Source organism: Callorhinus ursinus, unplaced genomic scaffold (assembly GCF_003265705.2).
Source record: "Callorhinus ursinus isolate GAN/ISIS: 27379988/994484 unplaced genomic scaffold, GSC_fseal_2.0 scaffold18, whole genome shotgun sequence".
In the NCBI taxonomy this organism is placed as follows: Eukaryota; Metazoa; Chordata; class Mammalia; order Carnivora; family Otariidae; genus Callorhinus; species Callorhinus ursinus.
In genome coordinates, this window is record NW_027397080.1 from 35,596,505 (window position 1) to 35,612,535 (window position 16,031).

General features: G+C 55.7%; 1 protein-coding gene across 1 annotated transcript in view; it reads left to right on the forward strand.

Moving 5' to 3' along the window:
* The window catches only part of MMEL1 (membrane metalloendopeptidase like 1), a 31,597-nt gene that overhangs the window by 7,224 nt on the left and 8,342 nt on the right, over positions 1-16,031 (forward strand). Inside the window, 9 exon segments of the mRNA XM_073903472.1 lie at positions 7,380-7,457; positions 8,148-8,207; positions 9,201-9,362; positions 9,630-9,710; positions 10,933-11,028; positions 11,425-11,543; positions 12,112-12,177; positions 13,549-13,683; positions 13,780-13,869. Of these exon segments, the coding sequence (XP_073759573.1) occupies positions 7,380-7,457; positions 8,148-8,207; positions 9,201-9,362; positions 9,630-9,710; positions 10,933-11,028; positions 11,425-11,543; positions 12,112-12,177; positions 13,549-13,683; positions 13,780-13,869 (887 nt within the window).

Genomic DNA, 16,031 nt, shown 5'->3' on the forward strand with positions numbered 1-16,031 from the left:
GTGGAAAGAGCCAAGATGCCCATCGACAGATGAATGGATAAAGAAGATGTGGTATATATACACAATGGAATATTATGCAGCCATCAAAAGGAATGAGATCTTGCCATTTGCAACGACGTGGATGGAACTGGAGGGTGTTATGCTGAGTGAAATAAGTCAATCAGAGAAAGACATGTATCACATGACCTCACTGATATGAGGAATTCTTAATCTCAGGAAACAAACTGAGTGTTACTGGAGTGGTTGGGGGTGGGAGGGATGGGGTGGCTGGGTGATAGACATTGGGGAGGGTATGTGCTACGGTGAGCGCTGTGAATTGTGCAAGACTGTTGAATCACAGATCTGTACTTCTGAAACAAATAACGCAACATATTTTAAGAAAAAAGGAAAAGAAGAAGATAACAGGAGAGGAAGAAAAGGGGAGTATGTCAGAGGGGGAGACGAACCATGAGAGATGATGGACTCTGAAAAACAAACTGAGGGTTCTAGAGGGGAGGGGGGGAGGGGGATGGGTTATCCTGGTGATGGGTATTGAGGAGGGCACGTTCTGCATGGAGCACTGGGTGTTATGAACAAACAATGAATCATGGAACACTGCACCAAAAACTAATGATGTAATATATGGTGATTAACATAACAATAAAAAATTAAAAAAAAAAAAAAAGATCAAGGTACCAGCCAAGTCATTTCCTGGGGAGGACTCTGTCTTCTGGGCTTGTATCGGCCACCTTCCCATTGTGTCCTCACGTGGCACTCAGTGTCTCACCTCTTCTTAGGATCAGGACCCCACCCTTGTGACCTCATTTAACCTTTGTCCCTCCTCACACAATCCCACTGGTGATCAGGGCTTCAACTGTGAACTGGGTGGAGCCACAGTCAGTCCAGAACAGGCCTCCACCCTGGTGTGACCTAGAAATCTGTAGAGGATGAGCCCGTGAGGCATCTCTCATGATCAGGCAAGTTTGGGGAGCACTGCTTTGAAAGCTTTTCACACTTATTTTTTGCTTATTTGAAAATAACTTCATTTAGTACCCATCCTTCATTAATAGTTTAACTGGTGAAATACAGCTAGGCCTAATTTTCCCTCGGTGGCTTGAAGATTCTGTCTCATGGTCTGGCTTCCATTGCCACTGTCCAGAAATCTGGGCCCATCTAACTGTCATTCTTCATCAGGTGAACTTTCCTTCCCTCTGAGCTGTCTTTTCTTTGTCTTTGGTATTTTTCACTTTTACCCTTGAGGCATCGAGCTGTAAAAATCTGTGTTGTTCATTCTGCTTTGGAGAGGTTGTGATCCCCAAATCTCAACCTCGACACCATGTCTTTATTGTGGGAAGTTGTACATTATCTTTCTGAATATTGTGTCTCCCACATGGCCTCTCTTCTCCCGTTCTAAAATTCTGATTCCATGTGTCCTCGACCCTCCCCCCTTCTATCCTCTGTGTCTCTGGAGAGTTTCCCTCTCTGACTTTGTCCTGCGTTCTGGGTCAATTACTCTGAACTACATTCCAGCTCACTAAACCTCTCTTCACCTGTGTTCTTTCTGCAGAAATTCTTCCCAAAAAACCTGCAATAACTTGGGACACATACACTTTAGGACACTGCCTTTTCTCATATATGAATTAAAATGTTGCTTGTGTTTTGCAAGATGTCAGTTCTCCAAAAATATATCTGAATATTTCTGTACTGCAGTGAAGTCAAGGTTCAGATGAAACCCCATAATTAGAGTGGCATGCTCTCACTCAGGTTTCAATCAGCAAAGTAAACTGCAGCTCAGGGGGAAAAATCCATTTTGGATTTTTTTAAATTTAATCTCAGTGGGGGCACCTGTGTAGATCAGTCGGTTGAACATCTAACTCTTGGTTTCAGCTCAGGTCATGATCTCAGGGTTGTGTGATCAAGCCCCGCACTGGGCTCGGTGCTGAGTGCAGAGTCTGCTTGAGAGTCTTCCTCTCTCTCCCTCCTCCTCTGCTCCTCCGCCCATTCATGTGTGCTCTCTCTCTCTCTCTCTAAAAAAATAAGTGAATGAAGTCCTTAAAAAAATTTAATCTCAGCAACTACATTCTTTTGTGTTTCTAGAATTGACAATTTATTCTTTCAAAAACTGATTCTTTTTAAATGTTTCATGACTTGTTTTCAATGTTTTCTTTTACTTCTTCAAACATACTTGGATTATTTTCTGCGTCACTGCCCAGAGATTAGAACAGCACTCATTTACGGGGACATGCATGCACACAGCTGTGGCGGGGGTCAGCTGACCCGGCTCGGGCTCACAGGGCAACTCTGTTCCACGTGAACTACACCCCCCACGAGCACCAGCAAGCAGGCCTGGGCAGGTGCCTCTCCCGGCACAAGTCTAAGAGGACAGCGGAAAGCACACAGGCCTCCTAGGGTCCAGACCCAGAGCAGGAATAGCGTCCCACAGCATCATTTCCTCCTCATTCTGTGGCCAAAGCAAGCTGTGCAGTCAACCCACAGATAAGACAGGGAGAAGGTATCCTCCAGCAAAGGCATGGGGCAGAGAGGAGTAGAGATTTGGGGTCCATCATCACCTTCGGAATCAGAGAGTCCCCAAATAGAAAATCCTTGGGAGTCATAGTTCTGTGTCTGTTTTGCACACCCGTGGAAGCTTGTCTTTGCATCAGCATGAATCCATGCTCACACTGGTTTCATCTGTGGGGACCCCGTGTCTCTCGGGCCTAGAAGTTTCCCTCCAGAGAACATGTGTGTTTGTTTCCATCGAGCACCTGGGGAGGCCACCAGCCTGGGCCTGCTTAAAATAAAGGTCTCAGCTTGAGGTTTCCTTGGCCACATGGTCCTGTGAACTCGTACCCACAGCTGCATGACAACCAGCCCGTGATCACACGTTCTCCAGGGAGGAGGGCTATTTTCCACCCATCTAAGATTTCTGTAGCCTTCTTTTTTGAGAGAGAGATAGGAAGAAGAGACAGAGGGTACATAAATCATTCAAATCAAGGCCAACCTTTAGAAGAGCAAAAGTTACAGACAAAAATGTCAAAAAACTTTTTTCCAAAATATGTTTTAATGTAGAGAGTCTATGTGAAAATAATTCACATATTACAGAAGTTATGTGAGCAAATATAAAAGAACAAAGAGTGGATTCTATGTCAGTTGGGTGTTAAGGAAAGCCGCTCCCGTCTGGAATTATGAAGGAGGAGAACATCCTTCTTGGGGTCTGTTTGCTGTCTTTCCTGTTGGTCCTATTTTATCATTAAAGGAAGCTTCATTTCTATTCAGCCTTTGAGTCAAAATGGCCTTGCCGTTTTACTTGCCAGTTAATAATTGGGGTGCCTTGTTGGCTCAGTCAGTTAAGTGTCCCACTCTTGATTTCAGCTCAGGTCACGATCTCAGGGTCGTGAGATCGAGCCCCATGTCAGGTTCTGCCCTGGGCATAGAGCCCACTTAACATTCTCTCTCCCTCTCCCTCTGCTCCTCCCCTGCAATAATAATAATAGTGATAATAATAAAGTCCCACAGGTCCTAGATGCTGTGTTCCAGTTGTTTCAAAAGTAATTTAAAAATTTCTTAGAACAGCTTTGGGTTCACGGAACTATTACAAAGATAGTGCAGTGCACCATATGGGCCACACCAACTTTCCCTGTGAACCTTCTACTCTACTCACTAGGATACATTGTTGCAAGTAGTGAACCAACATTGCTATCTAACTATTAACTAAGGCTATATTTTGTTCAGATTTCCTCTGTTCTTCCCTCATGCCCTTTTCTGTCCCAGGAGATGCCACATGACATTATTCATCAAATCTCCTTAGAATACTCTCGGCTGTGATGGTTTCTCAGCCTTCCCTTCTTTATGATCTTGACAGTTTTGAGGGGTCCTGGCCTCGTATTTTGTAGAATGTCCCTCAGATGGGATTTGTCTGATGTCTTTCTCATAATTGGACTGGGGTGATGTGTTTTGGGGAGGAAGCCCCTAAATCAGGGGGACACACTTCCAGTGACTCCTCACCGTTACTGACCACGATCACGTGGCCTGAGCACATAGCATTCATTAGGTTTCTCCACTTTCCTCCCACTTTCCATACTGTCCCCTTCGAAAGGAAGCCACCATGGGCAGCCCACACCCAAGGGGTGGGGAGTTAGAATCCACGTCCATAGAGGTGGGGCACCTACATACACTATTTGGAATTCTGTATGGGGAATCTATTTCCCCCATTTATTTATTTATTCAATGATTTATTTATGTCGACATGGACTCATGAATATTTATTTTATACTTTGGATTATAATCCAATACTAGTTTATTTTGTTGTTCAAATTGTTCCAACTTAGGCCATTGGGGGCCCTGTCAGGTGGCTTCTGTGCCCCTCCAACCTAACCCCATCACTGTAGCTTCGGGATATTGGAGGGGAGGGGAGCACTTTCTTGCTTTCTAGCTTTTTGAGACGTTCTAGGCTCATCTTGTGTATTTTCTGCCCACCATTTCTCTAAGGATCCCTGGTTCCTTTTATTGGGTGACAGTGTTAGAAGCCACACTCAGGTTACTAGGTGTGATCATAGCTAGAGGGTCACTGCTTGCAGCCGCTCTTAGCCGTCAGAGCGAGGACGTGTGTGCGCACGCTGAACCCTGTGCATACATGTTATCTGTGGCACTTCTATATGCAACTCTGTGTCTATATTAGGCTAAACAGGAGCCTCTAATCCGTTATCACATGCACCATTCCAGCCTCGTGCCGTGGGAGGTTAGACCGGCCAGGTTCATGCCCAGCATTCCCACGGGACCAAGTTCACCAACGACAGTACCACACTGGTGGACCGCTCCCCTGCCTTGGGTCTTACACACTATTCAGTGCCAAGGTTACTTAGGTCAGCACCCTATCCCCCACCCCTTTCTGCGAGGTTACTTCATACACATGTGATACATTTTGGTTCTTGTGTTGCATTCTGTCCTGGGACCTGAGACCTCCTCAGTGATTTTCACATTTGCATACATTAAGCTTCTCTCCCTGTGCTGCAGTTCTATGGGCTTTTGCAAATGCTCCAGATATCGTATCCACCGCCACGCACCACACAGAACAGCATGCCGCCCGGGAATACCCCTTGTGCTCCCCCTGTTCTGTATCCACCACCCCTACTCCGCACCCCTGCCAAACACCTGGCGATCATTGTTTACCACCTCTGTGGCTGCTCTTTCAAAAGTCATCTAATTGGAATCATGCTGTATGCAGGTTTTTCAGATGGCTACTGCACTTAATAATATACTCATAAGATTCATCCATTCATCTCTTTGTGGCTTGATAGCTTATTTCTTTTTATAGCTCAACAATAATGACATTGTATGGATGTAATACAGTTTACTTATTCATTCCTCCATTGAAGGACATCATGGTTGCTTCTAGTTTTTTGGAATTGCAGACAAAAAAGCTGCTATAAAATTCACATTCAGGTTTTTGTGTGGATGTAACTTTTTGAACCAGCTGGGGAAACACTTAGGAGCAGAATTGCAGGATCATATTATAAGACTGTGTTTGGTTCTGTAGGAACCTCCCACACTGGCTTTCGGGGTGGCTGCACCATTTGGGGATTTGTGGATGTTTTCCTCTGTTCTGTCTGTTTTGTCTTTTTCTTTCGTGCCATGGTCTGGATCACCCACGTTGACATGGGTTCTTTCTTGTGCAGGTTCAATGTGTTGTGAAGCCTATAAAACCAATCCTTCACTTCAGTTCCTTCTTACCATTTCCATTTCTCTGGTGACGTTCACCACATACCTACATCCGCTTCCCATCTTCTGTACCAGACCCTTTAACTGAATTATCATAACCACTAAAGATTTTGTCTGCTGACTGACATCTGGTCACCCGAGTCCACGTCTTTGGACTATCTTGGGTTTTTCTGATGATGGGTCACATTTGTCTGCTTCTTCTTGTGGGGGGATTTCTCTTGGCCGTCCTGCCCTGCCTGTGCCCTCGGGGGCGAGGGGAGGATCTGGTTGTGGGTGCGCTGTGTGGAGCCCCATCCCTGGCATGCCAGCTCATAGGCTCCTCCAGCTTCAAGCCCCGGTGCTCAGGGGAAGGCTGCCGCAGGCCCCTCTCTCTGGGGAGGGCACCTCCCTGTCTGGAATTTGGCTCTGTCTGTTTCCTGCCCACAGCTCTCTAACGGGTCTCAGCAAGCTCCCATGTTCTTGCATCTGCAGCTTGTTCTCCCCCCGGGGGGGGGGGTTGGAGAGCCACGGTCACCTCCAACTTTCTTCATCCTGATCAGAAGCAAAAATCCTTTCTCCTCCTCGTCACTGTCCCTGAGGGGGCGGCCCTTTGGGGTCCAAGGGCTAGTTCTTATCCCAGGGCTCTGGGTTAATGAGCCTGACAAACACCTGTAGGACAGCCATGCCTTGGCACCCACGGACCACATCATTTCTGGTTGCGATCAGCACTGTTCTCCTGTGTCCACCGGGCTGGGGCTCCCTGAGGCAGGGCCCGGGTTGTACTCATATCTGAATCTTCAGGGCCTGGCACTGGGGCTGGCTTGTAATAACCAACAAACGCTGGACATGTGGATGAATAAATGGTGCATGGGGAGGGCAGCAGCAACAGGTAGGGGAGAAATGCCTCTGCCCACCCACCCCAGACCCTGTGTTTCATAAGCATTCCTTCCAATGGCCAGGACCCCAGGGAGTACTCCCAACATTTGGGGAACTCCCTGAACCCTCTGCAGTCTCTGACCTGCACGAGGCCCTGTTTCCTCCTTCCTGCCAGGTGTCCATGTGCCTCCCTCGTGGGGAAAATCCGCCACAAGCCAGGTCTGTAGGTGGCTAGGCCTGGCATGCCCTCTCCCTGGACCTGCCTCTCCCCTGTCCCTCCACCTCCCCCTTCCCCACCCCCACTCCAGGTAGAATTGACAACCACCCGGAAGATCCCAATGCTGACCAGGCAATGCCCCCGTCCTATGCAGAGGAGGGATGGAGGGAAGGTGGCCAGTGGGTCAGAAAGTGAAAGTGACATCCTTTCCTGGTAAATGAACCTGTTGTTCCTGCCTTGGTAGGACCCCAGGAGCTGCCCACCTTGCATGGTGTGGCCCATGACCCCAAGAGAGAAGAGGAAGTCAGAGGAGAAAGAGGTCCCGCCTCAGGAACCCTCTGGGCCCTGGCAGATAGGGGTGGGGCTGGGTGGGTTGGGTCTGGAGAGCAGTGGGGTGGGGTGGCCCGCAGGGCCCCTTCCCCCTCCCACTCAGAGATAAGTTCTGCTGGGTGACCCTGGTGACCAGGCCTGGCTACAAGGAGGCAGGCAGCCCCCAGAGCACCCTGGACCCCAGCACTGCAGGATAATGCCAGGGCTATCCCCAAGCAAGCCCCAAAGTGTCCCAGGAGGGGGCTGGAGGCAGAGAGCTGAGTGCTGTGTTTCTCCCCAGGGAAGCAGCTGACACTCTTTCCTAGCCGGCTTTGCTTCTCAAAGGAAGAGAAGACCATTGTAAAACGAAAACCCCGAGGTAGCTTTGCCTTCCCTATCAAAACACGGCCCAAGCAGGTGGGCTGGAAACTGGGCCTCCTGTGGGCTGGGCAACTCGTGGCAGCCCAGGGTGTGCAGCTGGGGAGTGGGGCCCTGCCCCGGGGCCCCCAGAGTCCCATAGAAAGACAGGAGAGGACAGGGATACAGCAACGAGCACCCACCAGACGCAGGATGTTCCCTGGGCTCCAGAAAACCAGCATGAGTTACACTACCCCCAGGCTTGGGGCGCCATCCCCGAGACCAGGCAGGCGCACCTTTATACAACCAGCTAATGCCAGATAGAGGGTGGGGGGGGGCCATAGTGTGCAGAGATGAACAACACAGGCAGGCTGCCTGGAGGAGGTGATGGGTGAGAACTGGCTGGCATACAGGCAGGAGGGCAGAAAGGCCAGCTGCCATCCTGGGGACCCAGGGCAGCTATGGGGGTCAGTGGAGGCAGAGCGTATAAAGAGGCTCCCAGGTCACAGCAGGGCTCAAGCCAGCGTGAGGCTCACCCTCACTCAAGGCCCAGTCCTGGGCCACCTGGGGAGGACTCAGGGCCCCAGGCTGGACTATCCTTGGGGGCTGGGGGTGGTTTGAGGCCCGGCCCTGCCCGCCCCAGCAGACTGATGCCATCTACACCCCGTCCCGCTCCACCTCCCCACTTGCTCACACCGCATCTTGCCCACAGCCATCCCACAGCCCAAGGAGATGGATGATATCTGCACCAGTCCAGGCTGTGTAATAGCAGGTAAGCCCCCTTCCCCACACCTTCCACAGCCCTGCTTGGGGCGAGGGGGTTCCCGTGAGGCTGGCGCAGGGCCCCTCGAGGCCAAGGGGAGCCACCTCAAGATGTGGCACGGGGGCTGGCAAGCAGAGCCTGGCCCCTCCTGCAGGTGGGACCTCTGTGGTGGGCAAGGAAAATAGGTGCGCTCCCACTTCCCATCCCCGCGCCCCCCAGGAAGCCGCCCTGCCCCCGCTGAGGCCCCCGTGATGGGGAGGAAGGTAGTGCTGGGCCTGGGTCTTCCTGCAGTTACAGAAAGAAAGGTCACATGAACCTACAAGTTTCCTCCCATGAATTTGTCTTAAAATTGGGGTCCATATGCTGCTATTTGCAGACTGAAAAGAGTGAAAATGGTCTGAAGAAACGCCGGTGAAAACTTAGAAATGAGATTTTTCTGCCAACGTTGGGGGCATGGACAGGCATTCGAGCTGGTGCTTCCTGCCAGGCCCCAGCCAAATGGGACAGAAGGCGAGGGAGGGTCCCAGGTTGGGGGGGGCCACGGGGAGGAACCCAGCCTGGCTGTCTCAGCTAAGAGCCTTCAGCCGGGAGCCCTGGACCCCACTGATGCTGCACACTGGGGGTGCTAGGGGCCAAGCCCACTCCTCTAACAGCAGACAAACCCCAAATGGTGGGTAAGAGCCCCCTCACCCCCACAGACACACTGGCGAATAAGGGGGCTCCAGGGGCAGGGGCCCCAGCAGAGCACCTCCTGGCAGCCCGGACTGCAGGCATCCCAGGTTTGCAAACATGCACGTGAAGGGCAGAAAGGTCACGGGGTTCCAGGTCATGTGGCTAGTAAGTCATAGCCCTAGAACTTGAATCCCTGCTTCCGATCACGCCAAGCCTCAGGGAGGGTGACTGACACTCCCAAGGGCACACAGCCATGATCGAATATCCAACAGTCCCTCTGCTGCCCGTAACTGGGTGCCCCTCTGCCTCTCCACCCGTCTCCACGAGCAGCCGCCAGGATCCTCCAGAACATGGACCCATCCAGGGAACCCTGTGACGACTTCTACCAGTACGCTTGCGGAGGCTGGCTGCGGCGCCACGTGATCCCCGAGACCAACTCCCGATACAGCGTCTTCGACATCCTTCGAGATGAGCTGGAGGTCATCCTCAAAGGTGAGAGCAACTGCGACCTTGGGGGTGGAGCTGGGGTGAGGCTGTGCCTCTGCCCCACTCTGGGGTGGCCGTGGGGCCGGTGGGACAGGCTGCTGGCCCTTCGTGGTCACAGGACAGGGAACAGGGGAGGAGAACCCCCTGGGATAAAGGCCCGGCAGGGGCAGAGGGACCACCTCTCACTGAATGGGGTCGGGGCACTGGGACCCTTGACCTGGCTCTCCCCACAGCCGCATCAGGCTTCTCTCCAGCTTCCTCCTCTGCCCACAGGGGTGCTGGAGAATTCCACCACCAGGGACAGGCCGGCTGTGCAGAAGGCCAAGATGCTATACCGCTCCTGCATGAATGAGAGTGAGTGGCGGAGGGCTGGCGGGGAGGCTCTGGGACCCCACAGCCCCTGCAGCATAGCATGGACTCATGCCAGAGGGGCTGTGCCCCCACTAGACCACTGGGTCAAGGCTCCCGTGGGGACACGGCCTTGCTACCAGCTGCCTGTGACCCTATCTATACTCTGACCCCTGTCCAGGCAGGAGAAAAATGGTGAGGGGCCCACCTAGAAGCCCCAGGGAAGGTGTACGTGCATGCACATGGACGTGTGTGTGTGCATGCACGTGGATATGTGTGTGCATGTGCATGTGTGCACGTGGACATGTGTGTTGCATGCATGCACATGGACATGTATTGCACGCATGAGTGCACATGGGTGTGTGTGCGTGTGTGCACGTGGACATGTGCGTGCATGCATGAGTGGACATGGATGTGTGTGCATGTGTGCATGTGGACATGTGTGTTGCATGCACATGGACATGTGTGCACGCATGTGGGTGTGTGCGTGCGTGGAGGTGTGTATGCATGTGCATGCATGCACACGCACACTGTTAAAGAATTAGCACGACACTTGTGAAGGACGGTGAGGCAGACTTTATTCAGGGCGTCCTGATGGGTGCGGGGCCCACTGCAGTGGGATTTTCCACAGGGGAAAGAGCGGGGGGGGGGGGTTTCTAAGCCCCGGGGCGGGAGGGGGTTGGTGGACAGATTACTAGAAGGGGAAATTGGGGTGGCGGGGCTCTGGCTAAGCCGGCCTTATAGGACTGCTGCCGAAGGCAGGCCAGAGTGAGGGGACATCACCCGGCCGGCCCATAGGTCCCTGTGTCCCCACCTTCACCTTATTTGTGACAGAAGTTCCCAAGCTCCCTGTCAAACCATCGCTGCCCTGGGGAAGTTGTTCTGTCGGCCGTGATGCTGGAGCTCCCCCATCCAGGCCAGAGCGCCCAGGGCCGCCCATGGGGCACCTCTTGGAGCACTCCTGGGCCGCAGGGCTTCCCTCAGGCTGGCTCACCCGGCACCCGATCGCCTGTCCCCCTCCCGCACCCCCCGGCCTGCCCGCCCATCTGTTTTTGCCGAGCCCCAGGCGCCTGTCGCAGCTGCATCCGTCAGGCTCCTCTGCATCTGGTGCGGCACCGGGTGACAGGGGCGGGGCTCAGCGCCGGGCATGCGGCGTCCCCGCGGGTCTATGGGAAGGTGCACACCCACTGCGTCTGGGCCAGTGAACCCTCCTCTCCTCTCCTCTCAGGAGTGATAGAGAAACGAGACTCGCAGCCCCTGCTGAACGTCCTGGACGTGATGGGAGGCTGGCCGGTGACCGTGGAGAAGTGGAACGAGGGTGTAGGTAAGGCCAGGGCCTGGCGGCGGCCTTGCCCAGCAGACAGGCCGACAAGGCCCGGGGCTCCTGCAGCTGAGCCCTCCAGGCTCCTGCTGGCAAGTGCGTACCAGCTGCTGGTGGGCCCCCTTCCAGGGCCCTAGGGAGTCCTCACCTCTCCCCCGCACCCCGGGCTCAGGGGGCACAAGCGGATGGCAGGCCCCACACGCGGGCCCCGCTGTCTCCTGGGCACGGTTTCGGGAAGCGGGTCCCTCGTGTTCTTCAGCCCCCCGGGCACCCACAAGTGCGTTTGCCGCCATGAGCCGGGCAGGGGTCTAGCAGGCGGGGACTCAGCGCCCGACGAGGGCCTGGCCTGGGAACCCCAGCAGCGCAGCCCGGCCCCAGCCTGAGGCGCTGACTCCCCAGGCCCCCGGTGGGAGCTGGAACAGCAGCTGGCTGTGATGAACACACAGTTCAACAGGCGCGTCGTCATCGACCTCTTCATCTGGAACGACGACCAGAACTCCAGCCGCCACATCATCTACGTACGAGCCGCGCCGGGGGCGGGGGGTGGGGGTAGGCCGGGCCCCTCGTGCCTGGCTGGGGGCGCTCGCAGGGCAGTGGGGAGCTGGCCGGGGCCGGGGTGGGGAGTGGGGGAACGCCGGGGGTGTCCCCAGAGCCCTGCTCCTGTCCGTGTCCTGCTTGGGGGCACCGGCTCCCTGCGGAACCAGGTCCCAGTCAGGGGAGCCGGCCCGTGTGCCCAGCCGGTCCTCAGGGCCATCTGTCCGGGCCTCTGGCACCAGGACAGGAAGGCTGACCTCAGAGAGCCACCACTGGCCACAGCCAGGCCACACCGCTCTGGGAGGGCAAGGGTGCCGTGAGGCCACCTCTCAGCCCGCCCTGTGGTCCAGCCCCCGCGGCCCTCCACCCATCACTCGCAGAGTGGGGCTGGGACACCGGTGTCCGCACACACACCAGCGTGTGCCCGTCCTGGTGGAGCCCATGTTTCCACTGGGCACAGTTCACGGGGAGTGGAGGGAGCTACTGTCCTCGTCAGCCAAGGCTGTGGGGACCCTGGCTCCCTGCCCAGGTTCACACCCTCTGTGTCTCCAGATAGACCAGCCCACCTTGGGCATGCCATCCCGAGAGTACTATTTCAACGAGGGCAGCAACCGGAAGGTGAGTCAGGCTGGCCCCCAGGCCCCTCCCACCGGCACTTCCTGCCTGCCCCTCTGCCCTGCCTGCCCACCCATCACTCCGGGGCCCACCCGTGATCCGGCTTCCCCTTGTGACCCGTTGACCCTTGCCGCCCACAGCTAGCCTCTGTGAGCGCCTGCAGGGGGCTCTGAGGCCTGTGGACAAGCTGAGCACGGCCTTCGGCATCATCAAAGGGACAGTCCCCAAACACACTGCGCCTATATGGGGACAAGCTCCGCTCAGCCCATAGCCCTGAGGGTCACATCCCGCCTACCTGTCCCGTAGTGCAGGGCTGTGGTCCACACTGCTAGTCTGCTGCATAGAGCCAGCTGGGATCTGAACACAGGCCACCGGAGCCCGGGCCTGCTCCCTTAACCATTCTGCTCCTGCATCAAGGGAGGAGGGAGACTAGGAGCCAAACAGGGGCGAGCGGGGTAGAAGGCAGAGCGAGGGAGTGGTCTCTGACAGGTGGAAGCTGTGAAATGACCCACGGCGGGGGAGCAGTATGTTGGGCTTGCTGGTGGAGGCGGGCTATGCGCTAGGCTGTGAAGGATGGGTCCAACCAGAAGAAAAGCTGGGCGTGGCTGATGGAAGAGCCCTGGGGTGGGGCAGTGGAGTTGAGAGAACCAGACTGGGCAGCAGAGAGACACAGCATCTGGATGGGGTCATGCCCAGCAGTGTGGGCCAGAGCAGGCAGCGACAGCCAAGCCTCAGGCCGGAGGAGGTGCCCCTGTGGCCCCTACCTGCTATGGGGGATGGCCCTCCAGGATGGGGCACAGAGAAAGTAGGTCCAGGTGGGGCGTCCATCCTCAGGACCCACTTCCTGACCCTCAAGCTGAGGCAAGCCTGGAGAGGGCAGCCCAGCCGACAGCCCAGGGCCGGCCCCGGCCCTTTATTAAGCACCTGCTGTGTGCCCAGCACTTTACAGGCCACCATCAGATGGACAGAATCGGTCTCTGGTCCTGTGGGAGCCCAAGGGCCTGGGGTCGCGCGCCTCAAAGAGGTGGAGCTGGGAGGGCAGCTCTGAGCTGGCTGGGCGTGGCCTCAGCGTGTAGCCGACCACGCAGGTGTGAGGAAGCAGGTCCACTCCGCCTGGAGCTCGCACCTCCCACGCAGGCTTGTCCGGCAGTGTGAGGGGCAGCTGAGGCCCTGGCCCTGGCCCGGAGGGTATGGACAGGCTGGAGTGCCCATCCCAGTGCCCAGGCGCCCTGCCACCGCCTGCTGGCCGAGCTTGGCCCCACGAGCCTCCCGGGGGCCTGCTTCGTGTCATACACCCACCCCCACCCCATGAGAGCTCCATGGGGGCCAAGGTGGCCGAGGCCGCTAGACTCCGTTCTGCATCCTTTGGCCCAGGTGCGGGAAGCCTACCTGCAGTTCATGATGTCAGTGGCCACCATGCTGCGGGCAGACATGAACCTCCCAGAGAACAGGTACCTGGTGCAGGAGGACATGGTACAGGTGCTGGAGCTGGAGACGCAGCTGGCAAACGTGAGCCCGCGGCCCGGGAGGGGGTGAAGGGGGGCAGGGGATGGGCCCTGGCTGCCCCCCACCGGCCCCAGCGTGACCACCTGGCCCCCGGTGCAGGCCACGGCCCCCCAGGAGGAGAGGCACGATGTCACCACCCTGTACCATAGGATGAGCCTGGAGGACCTCCAGAACAAGTTTGGCCTGAAGGTGAGTCCCCGCCTCGGTCAGCTAAGCCTCAGAAATATACGCCCACACACGCCCGTGCGCACACACACACACACCAGGGATGCTCTCCCCCTGGGACAGCAGGTGCCAACTGGGCTGTCCAGGGCCACAGAGCCCCCCCCCATCTACGAGAGGGCTGCAGCAATGAACCCACTTTTCTAAGCAGGAAACAAGCCTAGAGGGGTTGCTGATTAACCAGAGTCAGGGAGACCCCCACGCAGGGCACTCTGTCCCCAAGTCTGCCCCACGGATATGCCCACCCCAGACCGAAGGCTGCCCCACACCACCACACCCTCAGGCCCTCCCTCCCTGCTGGCCAGGACTTATGCTCGGGGGCTGGAGGCAGGGGAAGAGCCAGAGAGCGGGGAGGACCCCACCCAACCCCAAACTCGGCCGGCTGACCACCCTGAGCAGCCAGCCTGTCCAGCGGCCTCCCAGTAGAAGGGGCAGAAGTGCGGTTCTAGACACCGCCAACCTTACAGCCAAGGCCCAAGTCAAAAGGCAGAGAGGGTGGGCAAGGACAGAGCCAAAGTCAGAGGGCAGAGGGCCTGAGCAGGGATGGAGCCAAAGTCAGAGGGAGGAGAGGGCAGGCAGTAGGGATAGAAACTAAAGCTCCTAACTCCTGACCAGAAAATGCAAGTGTCTGGAGCCATAGAACAGAACCAGAAAATTCAGGGAGACTCCTGCCCAGGGCTCATAGTGCCTGGTGTTCCAGAAGGCTCCATGGTTCCTGGATCCTGCTCTCTTCCTTGTCACTGGCTCCCAGTGGTGGCCTGCTGTGGCCACCCCCCTCAACACAGCCTAACAGCTGGCCCACCCCGCAGCGGGCACTTTGGGGGACCAGGCCCTGCTCTGGCACTGGCCGCATCCGTGAACCATGCAGGCAATCCCCACCTTGCACCCGTGCTGCCGCGCAGGCCGGGAATGAGAAAGAGCGGGACCTGCAGAGTGGGTCAGAAAGCAGGGAGAGGGTGGGACCACGGCAGCCAGGAGTGGCTGTCTGGGACACGCAGCCCCAACAGGAGGGCAGCAAAGGCCCAGGTCCTGAGGCAGGAGCCGCAAGGCCGCTGGAGGGCAGATGAGGCCCAGGAGGTGACGGGGTGGACCGGGCAAGACCTCCAGGGCACTGGCCTTGATGCTGTGTGAGAGGGGCTTGGGGCACAGACTTGATTCACACTGAGGACCAGCCTGCGGCATGGCCCAGGCAGGAAACAGGACAGGCGGGGACAAGTGTTAGCAGACGTGGTGAGAGGGGTGGCTTCTGGATCTATTTGGAAGGTAGAGCCGGCAGGATTTGCAAATGTGCTAAGTGTGGGAAATGAAGAAAGGGAACTCCGATGGCCTGCAGGCACCATGCCATGGAGATGGCGCTGGAGCAGCCCCCGGAGAACATTCTGGAAGCCAGGCTTTGCGGCATTTGGTGCATGATGCTTTTATAATGCGTAGACTTGTCTCCATGTGAGCATGTGCACGCAGCCCTTACTCAGATCAGAACCACTACGGACACCCCTCCTCATGGCCCTTCCCCTGCCCTCCCCTGAAACAGCCACCCCCCCCAACTTCTCCCACCACAAGATTGGATCAGGACCAGACAAGCTGGCTCACTTGCACGGGGCTTCTGTCGTCCTACATTTTGTAGGTGAGACTACATCTCGCTGTCATTATACCCCGTCTCACTGGGCATCAGGCAAGTTTCTACTCATCCTGACCGCTGTCTGATCCATTCTGAGAACACACAACCGTTACACCCCTGCTGTGCTCTTGTTAGACTTCTGGGTCAGATCACATTCTGGACTCTTCTGAATAAGGTGGTCATGTTCATTCTAGTGCACGTCTTTTGGGGTGCACATGCATGCACTTCTGTTGGGTATCTACCTAGGAATGAGATGGCCAGGTCACAGAACACACATATGTTCAACTTTAGCAGATAACGCCAAAACTTTTCCCCTGAGTAGTGTTGTTTTCCCCAACAGCAGTGTATGAAATGTCCTCTTAAGATGCCTTACATATCTTTCATCAGATTTATTATTAGCCATTTGGTTTTTTTATACTGTTATGAAGGGCCTCATTTTGTAACATATCTTCATATTTTTTGTTGCTAGCATACAGAGATTCTAGCCTCATACACAGCAATTTTACTCAGT